This window comes from Periophthalmus magnuspinnatus, chromosome 1 (assembly GCF_009829125.3).
Source record: "Periophthalmus magnuspinnatus isolate fPerMag1 chromosome 1, fPerMag1.2.pri, whole genome shotgun sequence".
Classification (NCBI taxonomy): Eukaryota; Metazoa; Chordata; class Actinopteri; order Gobiiformes; family Gobiidae; genus Periophthalmus; species Periophthalmus magnuspinnatus.
This window is the reverse complement of record NC_047126.1, coordinates 17,527,288-17,547,847: the sequence shown is the minus strand read 5'-3', so window position 1 is coordinate 17,547,847 and position 20,560 is coordinate 17,527,288. Positions and strand designations below refer to the sequence as shown.

At 36.6% G+C, this 20,560-nt stretch overlaps 1 protein-coding gene across 1 annotated transcript in view; it reads right to left on the bottom strand.

Moving 5' to 3' along the window:
• sorcs3a (sortilin related VPS10 domain containing receptor 3a) overlaps positions 1-20,560 on the bottom strand; it is a 327,550-nt gene that overhangs the window by 26,186 nt on the left and 280,804 nt on the right. The window contains exons 18-19 of the mRNA XM_033971295.2: positions 16,358-16,529; positions 5,672-5,858 (exon numbers count right to left, since the gene is read on the bottom strand). Of these exons, the coding sequence (XP_033827186.1) occupies positions 5,672-5,858; positions 16,358-16,529 (359 nt within the window). The remainder of the gene's footprint in view (positions 1-5,671; positions 5,859-16,357; positions 16,530-20,560) is intronic.

Genomic DNA, 20,560 nt, shown 5'->3' with positions numbered 1-20,560 from the left:
TATTGAACTCTGCACATGCCGTATGCATAAAACCAGTTAATGCAGTGACTTTTAAGGGTCGACATGCAGACTCAGGGTGGACATCAATATTTAGTCAGTAAGAATTAATAATACCACTTTTTGTAGTAACTACTTATTTATTATTTTTATTATTACTTCATTGCTATTGTTGCTGCTTTTATTATTAATCTACAAACCATATGAGTCACATTTGACACACTCTACACATATGTACTACATGTAATGTACTACACATAACTTTCATATCATGATATTAACAATGACTGGTCAGACAGGTGCATTTATGCTATAAGTTGTCTCAAACTTAACCTTAAAAAGCCCTGCATTAGAATAGAGTGCTCACAGTCACCTCTCACAGATGCAAATCAAAACCACGTCTTTCCTGAGGAAAATGCCCTGTATTTCCCTGAAGTGGAGTAGGTCCAAAACAGACATTTTTGTCCACACATGTGTAATATTCCTGTTATTCCACTAACACTGTCGCTCCACTGCTCCGTCTGCTAGCTCACTGTAAATGAATGCCAGTATTATTAACTAACATCTAATCACTAGAAATGTGAAGCTAAAAGAGTTATCTTAGTCACTTGTATTAAAATTTTGTGCTGCTGTTGTCATCTCCTGCTGCACATACATACTCACTAGAAATCTCCTCTCTGATGTTTGATATTCATGGATTTATTTTATTCAGAGTTTATTCAGTGCTGTTTCGTGCAGCATGGCCTCCGTAGAACAGGACAACACAAGTTAATAAGACGTTCAGAACTGCTCTTGATGCAGTGTGCTCAGTGGTCAGTAGGGTGTACTAAAGGACCATAACTACAACCATGTTTCAAACAGAAGTGAAGGAAAAACAGAATTATTTAGATCTATTTTGAAACTGTTTCATTATACTTTTGACACGCAATGATTTTAGATTTTATTGGGGAAAGAGCTGCTTGCCTTGATTGTCCTGACCACACACCACTGCATAAAATCCTCCATAAACCTACAGTAAACATCAATGATCTCTGATCTCTTCCAAAAGCACATTCACCACAAATTCCTTTAGTTACCCAGTCCACACTAACTTTAAATATGGGCCTTTTAAAGGCCCGCTCTGCTGAACAGGTCTTTTATTGTAAATAACCTGATATTAAACCACAAACTTAACAAACTTATTTTTAACTGAAACATGGCTGGGTGCAGATGTACCAGTGGTTCTCACAGTTGCGTCAACACCTAATTTTAACTTTGCATTGTCCACAAGGAATGGTAAAAGGGGAGGTGGCACTGCTTCGATATGCACAAACACTCTGGCCACTAAGCCTATTTTATTGAACAATTTTGTGAGTTTCACAAAAAGGGACACACTGTGTTGCTGACTTGGCCATGTCTGACACTTACTGACTGATGTGACTTTATTATTGTTTTAACAGTAGACTACGGTCAGTTCAAGAACTGGCTGCTCAACTTAAAGCTAAAGTGTAGAAACCAAACAAAAACCTCCATGGAGAAATGAAGAGCTAAACATTTTCAAGAGAGAATGCATGAGGGCAAAACGTAGATGGAGAGTCAGATTCAGTTATCAACAAAGAACATAAAACAGTGAAATAAGAAATGCAAGAAACAATAACTTCTTCACAATTATTACCACCCACAAAAATAATCCTAAAGTACTCTTCTCAACCACTGACAACATTTTAAACCTGATTTTAGCAAGTCTTATTTAATTTCTGTGAGCAGTTTGCAGACGAATTCATGGGGAAGATAAACACTATCAGAAGTAATATTTTATATTGTCAAACTACTGTAAATGTCCAGGTTAATGCTCAGATGCTTGACAAAGTTTTTTTATGGATCTGTTAGAGATGAGCTTTTAAACATGATGAATTCCTCTCAGACAGGAGTCTTTCGCGCTGCCTTTAAAGCAGCAGTGGTGAGGCCCCCCTATACATTTCAGTTAGTGTCATTTGTCCTGTAAATTTGATAATGTACTTGTTGATTTTTAACCCTTGTTTCTTGTGTCCTTTCATAAATATGTTTGATTCCTTTGGGTCGTAACACTGGGGAATCCTTAATATAACTACTTATAATGTCCTAATTGATTTTAAATAGTACATCAGAATCATAAAAAACTTTGCTGCTTTTGTCAGTGATTAAACTTATGAAGATATTGTGCAACATAAAACACCTAGATTTTTGAGTAAAGTATGATTCATGAAAGGTGACACAGTAGACCACCCTATTCTTTTAGCTCGCTGAAGCACCTCGGTCTCTCCAGTACTGTTCACAAATGGTTCACATCCTATTTCACAGATAGAACTTTTATGGTGAGTGTACACACATACCTCTCCTAGGTCCTTAAAATTGTGTCCCTGGTGTGCCCCAGGGTTCAATTTTAGGTCCTATGCTTTTTACCCTGTACATGTTCCTTCTTGGCAGTGTCATCAGGAGAAACGAAATTAACTTTCATAGTTGCAGATGATACACAGCTTTACATCACTGTGTCTCCTGTTGACACCAGGCCAACTGCATTTCAGATATCAAATCCTGGATGGCAGGATCCAGCTTAACAAGAAGAAACTGAGGGTTTAGTCATCAGCCCTAAGGCTCAGAGAGAAACTTTTACCCAAACTACCAGCATTGACTTTAAGTCCAACTTCACAAGTAAAACACCCAGGGTGTTATTTTTGGCTCTGAGCTGACTTTTATCCCACACATTAACAACATTACAAAAATAATTTTTTATCACCTAAAAACAGCCACAGCCCACCCCATTCTCTCTCGGGCCAAGATGGAGACACTGATGCCTGTTTTTATCATGAGTAGAATAAATGAATGAAATTCATTTTGCTATTTATTTCTTATTTTGTCCTCCCAAAAAGATTTCATGTTTATACCTATTGTACAATTCAGCAGCATGTGTCCTGACTAGGACCAGAGGGTGGAACCACATCACACCAGTTTTACATTTTTTGTATGAAAATTGCTTAATAAATAAAGTTTGATTGATTGAGAGTGCTTTCCTTTTGAGAAAGAACAGTCTAAATATGTAGGGTCTGAGTGTTACATATGTGAATTAAACAAAACAAAACTCCAGGTATGTGTTTTTGATGAAGAAATCAACAAGAAACTGAAACCCATCCACTCACAGTGTAAGACCTAGGTGTTAAACATGCACATACGCAAACTTGTATTGAAGTAAACCTACAAAATCATACCCACTAAACTAAAAATTTGATATATATATATTTTTTAATGGTCAAACATCTTCAAAATGGCCTTTAACAATAAAGTGAAACTCATCCACTCAAGACCTAGGTGTAGAAGATGCACAAGTCAACCTAAAAAAAAACAAACTCACAAAACAAAATATTCAATCTTTTTAATGGTCCAAAGTCCTCAAAATGGCGGCTATCAAGAAGAAACTGAAACCCATGAGGACTTCCATGTAGAAGTTGCATTGAAGTAAAATTCAAGCCCACCCCCTCTGCTGAGTGTCCCCACTGAGCCTGTGATGTGAGCTGACGGGCCCTGGTTTCGAACACTAATCTGAGTTTGGAGTTTGAGCTGCAGACACTTGTAATTCTGTCTTTGGTGGAACAGCTCCAGTCATGGCTCCCCCGCACTTATCCGCTTTAACACAACTAATCTTTATCCCCTCTCTGTGCTCTCTGTGTGAGGGTGAGAGGCAGAGCGCAAGTCACTGTTAAAAAGGATGGACTAAAGCATCATTGATGATGAGATGTTACTAATTTTCATAAACCTGCACTAGTGGACAATTTTACTCCTGCTATAAAATCTGAGTTTCAACCCTATTCTCATTTCTCAGTAATAACATCAGCAGAATTTTCCACAGTGTGAAAATGGGAAATACAATGTGTGATATATCATGCTCATAAAAGTAGGAAGGTATGAAATATCTGTTTTTAAAGTTTTGACAGCTTGAATCTAATGTACGTAGATTAGGCGGGATGTTCATTAAAAAAATAAATAAAAAATTATAAATGTACCAAAAATATTGAGTGTAGGTATTTGGAGACAAGAATATGACTTTTGACCCAAAAAAGATAAAACACAAAAGAAAAATGTCACAAAGAGCTAGAAAGAAAAAAAAAAAACAAAAAACTAGGAGGATCTATATGACTTAAGTGTTATTCCTAATGCCAAGTTGTCTCCACTAATCAAAATAAAACTGCACAAAATGGCAATGCTGAAAATCAGTATAGAACTTAAAGATGTAATGAAAAGGGCAGTTATAAAATTTATATAGATAATACACTGTTTCAACTCCAGCAGAACAAAGGAGAACAGAGCGAGTTATGTATTCTGAGAGCTTTGACAATCTGTGCTACCTTGAACTAAGTCATTGTTTTGCAGCTTTATCCTCAGAATAACTGGCATTTAGCCCTGCAGCTCAATCATAATAGACAAACGCACATAATATATAACTTCACATAACCAGCTTGTTTGTCTCAGATGCTGCAACATAAAAACATATGCAAAAGGGCAGCGCATGTTACTACTGAGGGGCGTGCCTGGATCAACCACAGTGGGTCACAGCAAATGGTTGGGAACATACAGAATGGAAAATTATTTTGATTTCTTTTTTCAGCAATAAACAAAAATAAATTGTGTGTGTTGTTCTTTGAGGCTGGGCATTGTTCTCTTTGTGCTTTTTATGTGTTTATTCTTCTTGTATTTATTCCCAGCACTGACATTGTGTTGTCGGGCAAGACACTTCACCTACCTTGCCAAGTAATCTGCTGGGTTGGAGGTTAACAACGAGATCACTGGCAGAGATTGTAACCACGGGCAAATTGTCATCCGTTGCAAAAACACCCACTCACTTTACACAGCAGCATAGATGGGACACTGGAGGAAAAATAGGTAAAGTGTCTTGCCTAAGGGTACAACAACAGTATGCACTAGAGCCACTGCTGTCCCACTGTAGCACGTAGCATTCCCAGCTGTCTCCCATATGTAGGCAGGTTGATTTTGTAGCAACTAAATGTACAGTTGAGCGGTTTAGAGTCCCATCAGGAAATTTTTTTGAACAAAACGTAGGTCATTTCCTGTAATCTGTGGTAAATTAACTCTATGCACGTATTCGTTTATCAGCTGTTTGTGCATGTGGCTTCATAAATAAGAGATGGCTTGAGGGAAAATAAACACTGACAAAGTTTAATGGATGTAGAACACTATTTCGGACATCAAACTGTTTCCAAAGTCTTTCATTTTTTTCGCTGTACACTGTTAATGCTCAGGTGCGTTCAGATGCATTACATAACACTGAACACGGCACACAGGCCCCTCCCATCATCATGCGCTCTTAGCATTTGCCTGTACTGCCTACGACACAGGCTGCCTCTGCAATCACGTCTTTGGGGTTGAATAATGACACCACTTTCAGAAGACACTGAAAAAAAACAAAAAAACTTTCGCTCACTCACCACTTATTTGCGCTATGGATAATAATTACAGAGATGTTAACCATAAACCAGGTAAACCGTAAATTCAACCATAGAATTCTGACCTGTCCTCCAGCTGAATTTTAAACTGTTGATGTTTTAGGATACTGTGATGCCACCTGAAGCCATCTTATTCATGCATGTTTTTGTTCAACTTGGTTCAACATCTTATAACAGTACATGCCTTTGCAGATACGTACATGTGATGTGGAGGTACAGAGTCGTGGAGTCGTATCCCAGTGAGTTCTCAGCCAGAGCAGTGACCCTGAAGATGCCAGCAGACTTGTACACGTGTTTGATCCCCTCCTCGGTCCAGCTCAGGTTAGAGTAGGACACGGCCGTACCGTCACCAAAGTCCAGCTGGATGTTTGTGCGAAGGGAGTCACCCTGGGAACAACAAGGACACTTCTCAAAGCAGGGACCCAGATTACAGAGAAAATTCATTAAATTGACTGGTGTAGTTGGTCAAATGGGATTTCATATTTCATGTTTCAGTACTTGTAGGCAGAGACATGCACATCTGATAAAAAAATAAAAAATAAAAAAAAAAGCTCCAACTGCGTGCTGGGTCCAAAGACAACAACAAAAAGAACAGATCTGCACTGCAGTTCTTCGGAGCTCCCAGATTTTAAACTATTTTAGCAGCACCACACTGTGACGTTTCAAACTGTAACTTATTACAATCGTGCAGTTGTATACACGCTATCACCAAGAATTAATCGCAAAACAAAATAACAGTTTTATTTAGACTAACCCAAACTAAAATAGGACTCAACCAGGTCTAAGTCAGAAATAAACCAAGACTGAACCAGGTCAAAGCTTGAAATAAACCACAACAAAATCTCATTAAACCATGTCTAAAAATGAACAGACCATGAAACATATAAAGTAATTTTATTGATTGTGAACCATGACGTGCGCTGTTAGCATGCTAGTAGTTTTTTTTTTTTTTTTTTTAGAATTACCGTGACAGCAAAACTCTTCTCTTGTCTAGTTTTTCATGTTTTAAAATGGTAAATCCAGGCACAGTGGCTTTAAAATTTGGTAAGGTGATGCAAAGTGGTTAATTGCAAAAACAAAACTAATTCCAACACTTTGGTTTGTTTGATTTAATTTGTATGTATAAAGCAAAGTAAACATTTCGGAAAGGTTTTAATGTAATTCTAGACCACTTATCCCAAACCATCAATCTGACTCATGAATGTATTTAAAATGGGCATCTGGCTGTTTGGCTTCATACATAAATTGAGCGTCTTTTCAGAGCCAGGTCCTACCCACTCGTTGAGGCTCTTAGGCATGCATTAGCTCTTTGTTGGGCTGATATTTCATATACATTAATGCTGTCCACACCTGCGATGTTCCACAATCCATTAAGAAGCAAAATACGCAGCCCACGGGAACGGACAAACTAACAATGAGAGTAACTTGAGATGGAAATTTGTCTCCAAGAAGCACTTTTCCATTACATGCAGCTTAAAATTTTACACATGCAGTTTGCGAGGCCTAAAATAATTATTCCAGCTTTGATTAAATAAGCATGTAACCTTTTACTTTATGGTGAATGATGAGTGATATCAAGGAATAATATGGCAGGAATTGTGATAGCAATCCAATACCTGAGTTTTGGTGTAGAAAAGATTTCAGCAGTAGTCATCTGTGCACTGTTTTTTTGCAATCAAGACATTCCAGCTCCCATCCAGAAGCCATTTTCACTTTAATGGTAGTCTTTTGAGACACAGGGATTTATACTACCATTAGACCACCCATGGATGAATGAAGGATTATGTCTGGTTACCAATTAGTTTAGTATTAAATGGATTGAAACTCCTCCAAATTTCACCTTGATGTACTGATCATTGTCTTTGCTCCACCCCAGCTTGAACTGATCTAAAATTAAATATATGTGTGCAGATATATTAAAATATAAACAACAGTTCTCACAAATTGATTAAGTAATCTTTTTATTTTTATATATATATTTTTTATTTTAAGGTTTGTTTGTTTTTTGAGTGTTGGGGCCTCCTTCCCTATGGCTCATGTACAGTCTCAGGGTTCTGAATTTGGGATGAAACCCTCCATGCATGGTCAGGAGCTTTTGTGCCTGTTTCTCCTCTTTTGGCCAGTGCATGATTCCTGTTGGTATCTGATTACTGGCAGGGCGTAGCTGTTTATTGCCCGGGTTTTGTTCTTGCCATTGAGTTGATTTCTTAGGACTTGCCTTACTTGCTGTAGGGTTTTAACCATAGCCGCATTCCTTGTTGCTATTGGTTGTTCTGGGAGTGAGACCCTTTCTGTGTGGAGTACCTTCCCTCTCTTTGTCACCATCCGACTACACTTCTCAAGCTTGATGTCATCCATGTATAGGGGAGGTGACTGATGAAGTATTATTATTATTTATTTATTTTAGCAGTTACAGAAGAAGCTTAACCCTTTAATGACTGAGCACATTATAGACCAGTATAGCTCACCTAGATTTGTATTCTTTAGCCATAAAAATCTTATTAAAGGAAGTATCAGAATGTACTGCATTTTTTCACACAACTACCTCTATTTTACACTTTATCCATCCATATTTTTGTTTGATGCATCAAATAACCGACTGGGAAAATCCCTGCGGCACCTGCGCTCTGATTTGTCATCTTTGAGGGACAATGTAAAAACATTACTGTAACGGCAGTAAATTATTTAAATAGCCCCATGCCTCTGCTTTGAGACGTCGTTTGAATTCACATGATAGCACAATTGGTTGCAGAGTTACGGTAATGGAAAGTCCGCAACCGCACTCTATTGGCGACGACAGCATCCGCCATAATAGGGTTAAAGGGGGCACTATGTAAGTTTTAGACGGGAGGTCCCAAACCCTCTATTCTCCATGGAGAGGCACAGTCTTTGTTTTGCATGTGCCTTGATTTTCCAAAATGGCATAAAACTTGACAGTTTCCATGGAGAAAAGCAGGTGACTTTGATTTAAACGATATTTAAGTTCATACAGTGGAAGAAACAAACAAGTGACCAAAAGGGTTACATAGTTTGCCTTTAAAACCATTAAAGATGAGTGAATGAATAATACAATCCAGTAAATCCAGTGCGTTATGATCTAATTTGAAGTGGTTTAGAAGATATTTTTTGAGTGAAGACGCATGAAGACACACATGCATATTTCCCATATTAGCCTAAGGGATGCTCAGCCAAACCACATGAATCTTCCTCATGTATAACTTCACATAGGTACATTAAAGGCCTGTTCATGTTTTCAGATATAAGCTGCCAGTGGTTTGCCTTTCACCGGTTACACATGTTTCATCTGCCTCTCTCCCTCTCTCCTCTGGGACTTACATCTGGCACCAGGCATGCTAGGTTCCAAGCACAAGTGTTGATGGCTACAGCTGCTGCTCTCACAAACTCCACTCTCCTCCCCTCAGGCCTGCGAGGCAAACTCCCAGCATGCTTTTGGCACAATGCAAAACAATGCTACTGGGATTGGGATAGCTCTGCATTAACATAGCCACGCTGCCATGGCGGAAAATGGATCCAAATAACAGCCCATTGTTCTTCCTGCTCTTTTGCATCTTCCACCACGCACCATGGAGCATTCATTGAGTGAAGCAGAGTGTGAAATCACAAGAGGTTTTTTGGCTTGCATAAAGACCATATTGAGAACATTTCACGCCACTCTGCCTGTAAAATAGTTTATATGATAAGTGGCTGAAAAGAACAGGGGAAGTTTTAATGTTTTCAAAGCAAGTACGACTACTATTAGTCATGACAAAACCAAACCAAACCAGAGCTAAATTTAAATGGTAATGACACATTTTAAGAAGAAGAAACATTTACACTTAAAAAAACCAAAAACTGTCACACTGTCTGATACATCTCATTAAAATATCTATCTATATTTATTTATTTTGCTTTGATGTATGATAGTGTCGAGGTATAGATAAATTACACTTAGGTATTATTGCATTTAATACTCTTTACCTTCATTTACCGTAATTTCATGACTATATCCAAAATAATACATCCACACTGACAACCCTATAGCCGAGCAAACGATGCCAAAACACTAAGAAAGACACATCATTATGAAGCGACTCCAGAGTCTCTCATGTCCCACCATTGTGTCCCGTCACCCCATTTTGAGAACCCCCGTCTTACCACAAAGCCTGACAACCCCTGCATTGTAATACACTATAATGAGCTGGCGTACTAACAAGAGGCAGCCCTGGTGGCACCACTGTCTGTAAGGGCTCCGCGGTGCTGCTGTCCTTTCTGTGTTTACGCTTGTGCCGTGTAGCATCCTCAGAGGAACAGGTTCATCTGCATGTGGCTGAGGAGGGCCTGTCTGTCTAAATGTCAGTCTTTGTGCGCTGGAGCTCTCCGAGGAGCTAACACATCCAAACATCAGGGAGAGAGGCTGCAGCCCTGAGCCCTGACACCGGCTCTGTGGAAGAGGGATCAAAGCACTGCGCTCGCCCTGCTTGTCTTGTTGTTAGCCACACAATGCTAACATTTGTTCAGGTGCTTGTCAAATCTGAAGTGTGTGGAGGATATGGGAAGAGTTGACATTTAAACACTCAATTACACAGTGGATTAGCATTATGAAATACAGAGAAATTAATTTTTTTATTTTTTTTTTCATTCATTTAAACTGCCCAAAGAGCTAAGGCAATAATATCTGACAATTTACATTTAGTTATTTAAAACAAGTGGATATGGACTGCATGGAGGATCACCAGGACACTATGGAGACCAGCGTGGGACATTACAAGGACTGTGGACGATAAGATAACAGCTATGTTCTGGTCATTTTGGTTAAAGCCTTATCTCAGGAATGTGTGACCCCCACTATGAGAGGGTCATAAAACAATCACCTTGTTCCACGTTGCCTAAAGTTTCTTCATGTATAACGCCATGCTGCTAAGAAGACGACCCACCACACAAACACTGGGAGACCCTATAAAAGCTGTCAACCTGCACATCTCAGGGCTCTCCACCTGCCCTTTCTGGAGAGTCTGTTGCTTCATTGTTCACTTCATCTGTGTGGAACGCATTAAACCCTTCTGACTTTGTTTCAGTCTCTTTGTCTTCTTTGATGCTTACACCAGAAATGAACAATTCTTACAGGTAGAAACTATGAAACTGCACTATGTCTGTATTGAGTAAAAATAAATAATGAACTTGGAAGAGAAAAAACATTTTTCAAGAGTCTTTGATTTGATTTTTCAGGAAAAAAACAAATCACAAGTAGTATTATTCTATCATAAGTAGAATAATATAACTCATAGACCTATGGCATCTTTTTTTCCCCTTTGATTATGTGCCATCTATATATTCTTGTAATGCCCAACATACTATAGTCTACAAGTTAACCGGCTATATTTACCAAATGTAACACTCGGACATGTCTGGCCAAGGCTAATTTGCAATAAATATTAAAACGTTACCAATAAAAAGTCAATACAGTATTTGCACATGTCATGTTCTATCATGGCGCTGGTCGACAGAGTCCCTCTCGCTCCTCCTCTGGGCCAGAAATAAGATTCACACGAAGATAACAAGAGCAAGAACAACTGGCGAACAAGTCCTCCCAAATGTGACAGCCAAGTGAAGCAGAGGCTGGGGAGACTAATCCAAGCTGACACAGTAGTGCTTTGGAAGATCAGAGGCATCTTACATTATATTAACCGAGAGCAAAACATTTAACGTGGCAAATACAGGCGAGGAAGCGGTGTAATAATAGACGTTATTATAAGACATTAAGGTGTGTGATGGATCTGGTAATCTGCTCCTGTATTTATCTATAGAGTTTCTCCTTATCATCGTGCTCTGGGGAATAAAATATACTTTAAGAGCTGAAAACTAAGCGTGCAATTTGATCAAATATCAAATGACATGCCAAGAAGTGATCAAAGAGACCTATTATGCTAAACTTGTTTCAGTAGTTTCTGTTCCCCTGCATTCAAGACGTCATTGCTCCGATCTGCTCCCTTTTTACTGCAACCAGTACAGGCCCACTGCTCTGTACTTACTTTACTTACGTTTTACAATTTTGTTTTCTTAATCAGTGTTAGAATTTGGAAGCATCACATTGACATTTAGACACAGATGTTTTAAAATATCCAGTAGGGCACGCAGGAATCACCTCTGGGATTAAAAATTTTACAATCCCGAAGTTAGCGGATTTTTTTTTTTTATGAATTTACACCAATATTGTGATTTAAAATGTGCTAAATATAAAATAATGACCAAAAAGGAGTCTTAGATTACAACGATATACCAGGAAAAAACACAATATGGATGAAGTGAATACAAACAAGCAAAAAAGACCCCAAAAAAAGGCAGTAAAGCAGTTGTAATACTTATATTCACCATGCTAAATGTTTATGTAGTTCTGAAGTATTTGTCATTTCAATGCATCTTACCTTTTTATCCAATCGTGCACTCTTTATATGTGCTGTTTAAACATTGCAATTTCCCCATTAAGGAGCAAAAAATTCTTCTCTTTTCTCAAATATAAAGTAAAAGGACTATGAAAATAGCCGTATAACCTCATTACTTTACTTACTTTTCCTATGGTAATACTGAGACTATATCAACTGCATTTGTGCGCCAAGACACTACTCATAAAAGACTGTCAAAAATACAGAACAAGTATGGCACATTAGCTGTTGTTCTTACTTATAAATACATTTGTCATATTTGCTAATGTTTTTGGTCATTTCAAATTTAAATAAATGTCAGCTTGCGGTTATATACTCTTAGAACAATATGATATTTACACAAGCCTCCACAGCAGAGGCCATATGCATAATTTCTCTTAGATTCCATTGTAATTCACTTCTTTGATAAAGCAGTTGTACCAGTGCTGTGTAGGATGAAAAAAGTAACTTAGGAACAAATGAATCACTTCTCTGAGCAAGGAAATCTACATCTGCAGTAACAATATGCCAAGATATAATTAGTACAGAAGAAAAAAAAAAAAGAAAGTGCAAATGTGCTCACCCAAGTATTGTCCATTTCAATCAAGTAGACGTCAAATACAATGGAAAAAACTTGTATAACACTTGTATAAGTCTTATATAACACTTAAATAACGAAACCCTACCACTAACCGATGATGTTATGAATGATTAAAAAACTAAAAAATAAAAAAATATGTAATTTATTTTATTCATTATATTAATTAATTATTAGAAATTTAATCAATGTGGTGTAAACAAACAAACAAACAGATAGCAAAAAAAAAAAGAAAGAAAAAAAGCTGACTTTCTGCCTTTGAATAAAGCAAATGATGAGTGACAGACATCAGACATCTTATAATTGCATAAATATTAAAGGTGAATGGCATAACTTTTCTAATGGCGAGTCCGTCATTGAAATGTTATTGAGTGTTCTACAGTATGGCAGAAAATGTACAGGTCAAATCTGTAGAAATGCTACCTCACTCACACTCGCACAAGTAATTATGAGCACAAAAAAAAACAAAAAAAAAACCAAACACCCGCAGTTAAATAAATGCTATTGTTTAGATTAATCCCATGCTGTTGAACTGTTCAGATAAGCCTTTAACATATCCATGAAGACAGCCGTCCCCTACCAAAGTTACGCAGTACAGCTTTAAAAACTATTTGTATTCTTTCAATCACTCAAAAATACTCCCACTTTTTTTGGACAACTCTGTGGTATCGATTGTTCTTTTTGTAACAGCTCAAACTAGCCTGTATGCCTCACTAGTGTTAAAAGCAGTGGGCCCAGACACAGCCCCTGGGGAACACCCACAGTTACCTTGAGCTGATGGAGAGAAAGCTTCCTGTTGTTAGCGCACAGAGCCTGGAGATAAGATGAATAGACTGTGCTGTTGTAGAAGGACCATGTCTGCACAATGACCATGAAACCTGACAGGCCCAGGGCATATCTCTCTAACTGGGTCTCCTCTGAGGTCTGCTGCTGTGCGCTCAGAGCTGTATGTAACACTGTGTGGGCGACGGGGAGACATGCACCTTTATCAGACTTCAGATAGTTTGGGCAAACATTTCACTCCAATGCTGTGAGAGAGATGACGATGTTTTCACTTATTCATTTGTGTTGGTTTGTTATTTTTTTTAAGTGGGATGTTGGAATGTTTATTTTCCCACCAACTCCATCACCATTTAAAGTTTTATTACCATTTTCTGAATCAATAAAATGTAAGTCGGACAGAATAAAGACAAAACTATAACTATTCAGGTTTTTTTTTTTTTTTTTTAAAGATATAATTTTTAGGGCTGTTAATCGATATTTAATTTTTTATTATTATCATTTTTAATGCCGATTGTCCAGCATTTAATTTGAATTTGTTAGGTTTTAATAACACATTTTGCATTTTTTCTCTTTCTCTTAATGCTTACTTTACTAATACCTTTATTTGTAAGCATAAATAACTATAAGTGTGTTTTGGAAATAATATCTTATCTATGAAAGATTATTCTACTATAATATTGTGAAGCAGTGACATAACGATATGTCTTATTCATTATTGTCCACATCCAGCTCTAGTGTCAAGTTGAGCACTTGACAAAACCAGAGGCAGCAGCTCACCTGTGTCCTTGCAGCGCGCTGATGGCAACAAATTAACATGTGATTCATTTGCATCTAAAAATTGTCAGTGTTAAAATGACTTTACGTTAACACGATAAAAGCGTGCTGAAATTGACAGGGCTAAATATTTTGTTTTGAATTGTTAAACGCTTTGAGAACTGTCTCAATTTGTCATCATTCTGGACCCATGGACTGAAAAAAGAGAATAGTGAGTAATAGTTTATAAGGTAAATACATAAATTATAAATTGCCTTTCTGACAATATAGTGCATTTATGGGTTGATGTTATGAGGAACCTCAGTCTTTTAACCCTCACAATCTGTCTGCAATGTCCAATTAAGGGTTTAGGGTGTAACAGATATTATTGTACTTGAATATTAGGAACAGCCTACTATATTATATGTTTTATTGCCTAAAAATTTGAAAATTCTAAATAGTTCAATCTTCCCAGAATCTTAATTATTCACATCCAGTTTATAAGGAGTTTTGCTGTCACTATAATGCTTACAACAACTAGCATTCTAACATACTAACCAAATGTTTTGTAGACAAAAGAAATGTATTATAATTAGTTGTAAAGAGCACACTGCGGTCTCATTTTGACCATAACAGCTGATTTTAAAATATATATCTGTTCATGGTCCTATAATTGTATTACTCTGCTGAAGGTCACAACTTACTTCAAACTGTAAACCTATTTGTCCTAGTTCACACAAACCCACTCTCTGGGATACTGTTGATCTTTATAAAATCACACAAACTGAAAACCATTTGTGCAGTGTAATCTTTCTCCTAAATATCTTCAAGGTGAACTTTTTCCCAGCGGCTCAGCGACACTAAGCAAAAAGAGGCTGTTATTTAAGTGGAGCAGTCAGCAATACTCTAACATTTTCTTCACTGGAGTTAGAGGAGTCAGGCTACAGCTAAATAAACTGTGCAATAGACGAGATTTGAAATTTGAGATGGATTAGTGTTGAGTTTGGCACATTATCAGCATTTGAGAGAGCGTATTTGTAACAACTTGGAGAAAGACCTTACACTTGCAGTTATTTGCACTTTTAAATTCAATACATATACAGTTTAAATGATTAAAAAAGTCAACTAAAATTTGTTTGCTTATGTTTTTACTGTCTGTGATTTTGAAAGGAAGCACCCTTTCTAGCAAAAATACACAAGTTGTTAAATAATAGCTGCCAATTTCACCAGTGTGAGATTGATAAAGCTATAGGTTTTCTCCATAGTTTTTGCCAGCTATAGCCAGGGAACTGTGGTACCATAATCATTACGGATGCACAATAATGATACTACTATGATCATGCACCGATAATACACATTTTCACTGATAATTTATTCAAATAATTAGAATCACACAATACAATGATTCAGCTGCTTTTCCTCTGAGGTTTTATCCCACAGAGCACTCACTCTTAGTTCTCAAAGGAGAGGACGGGTGGTGCACCGAGAGGAGTGCTGATGTGACCATGTGCTCCGTGTGTAGATGAGAAAACACGTGTCACGCAAACATGTTTCACTGAACTGCCCAATGCAGACAGACAGGACTGTGTGTGTCTGCCTCTCTCTGATAACTTCATATTCACGTCATGGTCTATATTCACAATATACAGTGGCTGCTTTGAGCTTGTGTTAAAGGAGCAGCCATGGAGCTCAGATAGAATATGAATTATCTGAAACATATTGTTAATAATAAGGAAAATGACAAAATAACATAGCATTTACAATATGGTAAGAAGAATTAATGTAGGCGTGTGTGAAACAATATCAAGACATAAGAAGTCTATAATTAAATGATATTGAGCTTATGAGCAGACTGGAACCCAATACTCTTACTGTATATTTGTAAATGTCATATTTTTAGTTTTTAGTTGTTGTTTTTTTAAAGTACTATAAAGTCCTGTAAACTAAAAAAAAAGTTTAACATTTCAAAAATCAGGTTAATTTTACAATATATTATCCATTTTACTTCATCGGTTATCAGTGACAAACATCTTTCATTCTCGGTATCCGTTGAAAATTCTAATATCGTGCATCATTGATAATCATTACATAACAAAATATAAGTGCCATATTACTATAAAATGCATTACACCTGGTTAATTAACTCCATTTGTACAAAAAGTTTTTAGCTACATAGTCTGAAACCTGAAACGGACCATGCATGTCCCTGATTGGCTAATGGACCTGTCAATCACAATCTCAAACAGAAGCATTGTAGAAGTGTGCATTCTGGATCCCATATTCCAGCACAAGTATAGCTCACACGTTTGATACTTTATGTCCTGTGCTGTTACCTCGTCCAGGTTGACCACAAAGGTAACGTTGGTCCCCAGGTGAGCGGTGAGTTTTCCGTCTCGGGTGCTGAGCTGGAGTCCTTTGGGTGGTCTGTTGGGACACTGCTGTTTTCGGGCCGTGTACATTTCTTTAACTCCTTTTGTGCAGTTGTTTAGCACCACTTTACGATACCTGGAAAGTCACAAAAGGAATGAAAAGAATAAATATTTCCAAAGAATGTGAAACAACTCCATGCTGCCATTTTCTCACAATCGTTTTACAGTTATCACAAATGAAATATATTATTGCATGTAATCTTTGTTTAACATGTTTTATTTAATCATGTTTTCACATTTTTCAAATTGCAGTGGCGAAGAAGGAAAACATGAACAAAACCATTAAAATTGAACTAATTGTTGTAATACAAAACCCATACATAATCGCTTTAATGTGAATCTAACGGTAACATAAATTATAAACTAATACCTTCTGCCTCTCTACATTTTACAGCGGCTATGTTTCCAAAAATCTGATCATTGTTGGCTATCTGATTTCTGGAGTTATCAGATTATTGAAATATCATGTTGCAAGCTCTAATGTGAGTAATCTGATTTCTGATTGTTCATTCAGACACGGAGGTTTGCCAAGGAAAATTACGCCAAAAAAAAAAGAGAAACTATTGTGCAAAGGCCATAATAAATGAGAAAATGTAAATTGCACTATGTTTCCTAAATGCAACAATTATTCTAAAAATCCATTGATTATCGATTAACACATTTTTTTTGTATTTTTGATTATCACATTTCTTTTGAGCATAATTTTATTATTATTATTATTATTATTATTATTATTATTATTATTATTATTATTATTATTATGCATTTATTCATTTATTTTTTCTTCTCATCTAGAGTAAATTCTCTATACCCTCCTTTCTCATTTACAAATTACTAGCACTCTCCTCTGCCATCTCCACCTTACCCACCTCCAAAATCACGGAAATGTCTCACACACCCAAGCACACACACATACACACAACATAGACTTGTCACATACAACTGTAAATAGCTGTTACGTCTTGTTACATCTTGATATGTCTTGTATGTCTTGTATGTCTTGTATGTCTCACCATCACTTGTCACTATTGTAAAAAAAAAATAAAAATCTTTGAGCATGTAAACACACAAACACAAACTCACACCTTGTTATCTGATTAGTCTAGTTATCTGATGTGTAACGCAAATGTGAATCAGCGTTTGTGGAGTTGTGTAGTTGGTCTGAACGAGTATGACACTTCATAAAACATAATCACAAATAAAATGCTCGCAGTGAGATTTCAGTCCACCGGGTTTCGATCCCCTGAGGAGCTTGGAAATCAGCACAGACCTGCCTCTCTTTCCCCTGGGAACTCCGACTGATGCTGCTACACTGGATATTAGCACAGCATGACCTGAAGGCATGCTACTTTTTTATACATGTTTAATTTTAGAGTACATCATACAGTATATATTCATAGGATTTCGTCAAAGCTTGGCATTTCATCCAGGGAGGGACTTAGCCTTCCAGTGCAACCATAGCAAACATAGCAACTTTTATTTCATTATTTTTATCTGTGGTAATTGAATTAGAGCATTAGAGTGCGTCATAGTGTTTTATATGGGGTTTTAAGAGGTAAGGAAACAGCTTTACACATTTTCAGGAACATTCTGGGGGAAAAGACAATATAATATTTTCTGCTAAATGTTTAATACTGCATAAAATTGCCAAATTCATCCAAATCTAACCCTCCCACCTTAGAGAACACATTTTTAGGTATATGGAACCACACTGAATCAGAAATGTGTTTAAGCAGTTTAGTTTAAGGTTTTCTTATGGAAATCTTAACTCAGAGTGTTTTACTGAATTTGTCCTTTGTCATATACACTGGGCACTGGTATGCAGACCTCTTAGTCCCAGTTTCTTACCTCTTAGTTCAGTTTAGTTTAGTTTAGAAGTTGCCTTGAATCAAAGAGTCTGATTTAATAAAGCAATTGTGCAGACAGTTATAAAGAGCTACCTGTCCCTGGCAAAGTGTCGTCTTGCTCTAAGCTGTGTCAGTGTCAGTACATACAGCATATTTATACCACACAGACAAGAACAACATGAATCGGAAACCATTTTAGACTCGATAAAGGAACACGAGGACAAAACATTTCTTAGGACATAGGATAAGCAGGTGGTCTAATATGCATCAGACAGTAGACAGCAGAGAACGGTGAACTGGATAAGATATAGTTGATCTAAGAGTTAAGAAACTGGGACTAAGAGGTCTGCACATCAGTACCCAGTTCATACGATAAAGTACAAAGTAGGTAAAACACTGTAAGTAAAGATTTGCTTAACAGGTTCCAAGAAAGCTTTCAAATTGCAACACTTTTAACAAACCTTCATCACAGCCTTTCATTAAATAGGATTTTTTAAGATAATGTGTTTTGTTTCACACTATTAATACTCTATTCATTTTCTTGATCATTTGAGAACAAACATATAGAAGCTGACAGGGATAAATCATATTGTTAACCCTTCTGCTTTAGATCATACAATTCTACCTAATATTGAACAATAGCCACCAACAGATTTTATTTATTTTGGTTGGTTACATTGTTCCATCCTATTTTTCTCCTTTGTTAATTGTCTTATTTTGCATTCATAATTGAATACAAGGTGATTCCTTTAATTTGGGGGTGATTTACAGATTACAAATATAAAAAGTAGGGGAGAAACAACACATCCTCGCTTTATTCCATGTGTTGTTGTGATTGTTATACCAGGGTTAAGGGAGATATAACTGTTTATATCAGAAAATAACATTTCAATGATGTTGCAAAAGTGTTCCCCAAAGCCTATTTTTAAGAGTTAAAAACATAAATTTGTGCTCAGTGTTGAAAGCTTTGAAGAATTTAATGAATAGGATAAAGCGTTCTGACTGGATATGGTGCTGAGTCTATGATGTCAGTAATCAGCATAATGTGGTTATGGATATATCTGCCCTGGATGAATGCAGACTCATCTTCTCCAATTAGTTTACTGATCATTTGTTTAAGCCGATTAGCAAAAATTAAAGCCAGTATTTTATAGTCTGTGCAAAACAATGTTATTGGCCTCCAATTATCTAATATGAATGTGTTTTTTTTTATCAGATCCTAAATCTGATTAAACCTGTTTTCATAGCAGGGGGCAGTTGTCCCTGTTGAATATAATCTAAAAAAGCTTTATGTAAAAACTGTTTTATGTCGTCTCAAAAATGTTTGAAAAATGTACCAAACATTCTTTACCTGAAGATTTTGCATCGTTCATTTGTTTCAGTACAGAATCCATTTCTAAGTGTTGTTTCATCATCACAGCTGTTTCCATCATCTTCACTCAACACTGTAATATCATTTTTAATTTCCTCAAATATTGCATCACATTTTTCTGTTTCTTTTTAAGATGTTTTAATTTGATCACAGAATTCTTCATTTTTAACAAGATTATTGTTGACATGGTGTTGACAGATAATTGTTGAGTTTTAGACAGCACCACACTGTGGGGTTAGTGGATGAAACATCACACAGCACCACTCAGCTGTTACATAGATTTGTTTAAATTAGCCAATACTCTAATCTTGAACACTGTCTGTCTGAGTCTTATCAGGGTTTGTTAGTCTCCACAAGTCTTTTAGTTCTCATTCTGCAGTTCTTTATAGAATCATTATAATAGACTCTATGGGGCAAGTTTGGTACTATATTACAGTCACCTTCCATAATCACATTATCTGAGCCGTTGGTTATGTTCCATTCTTGAACAGATTTACAAAGTGAGGAGTATAAATTTTTATTCGCACAGTTGTTGTTATAGCCATATACACAAACTAAAATAAATTGTTTATTATCTATCTCTATAGTTGCCATTAACCAGTGACCTTCTGTGTCTTTTTTTATGGTCAATTACTGCTCCCAAAAATCTATTAAACAAAACCATAACTCCCACTGACTGTGACGGTCCATGTGCAAAATATAATGAATCACCCCACTGATTTTTCCAAAACTTTTCATCACTTGAAACAGTACGAGTTCTTTTGCAAAAGTATTCTACAATAGGAAAAAATAAGTGAATAAGTAAAATAAATTATACAAATATATTTATGTGTATATTTAACTTATTTTATAGATATCAACTTACAAAACTCAAAATGAAAAAAAACA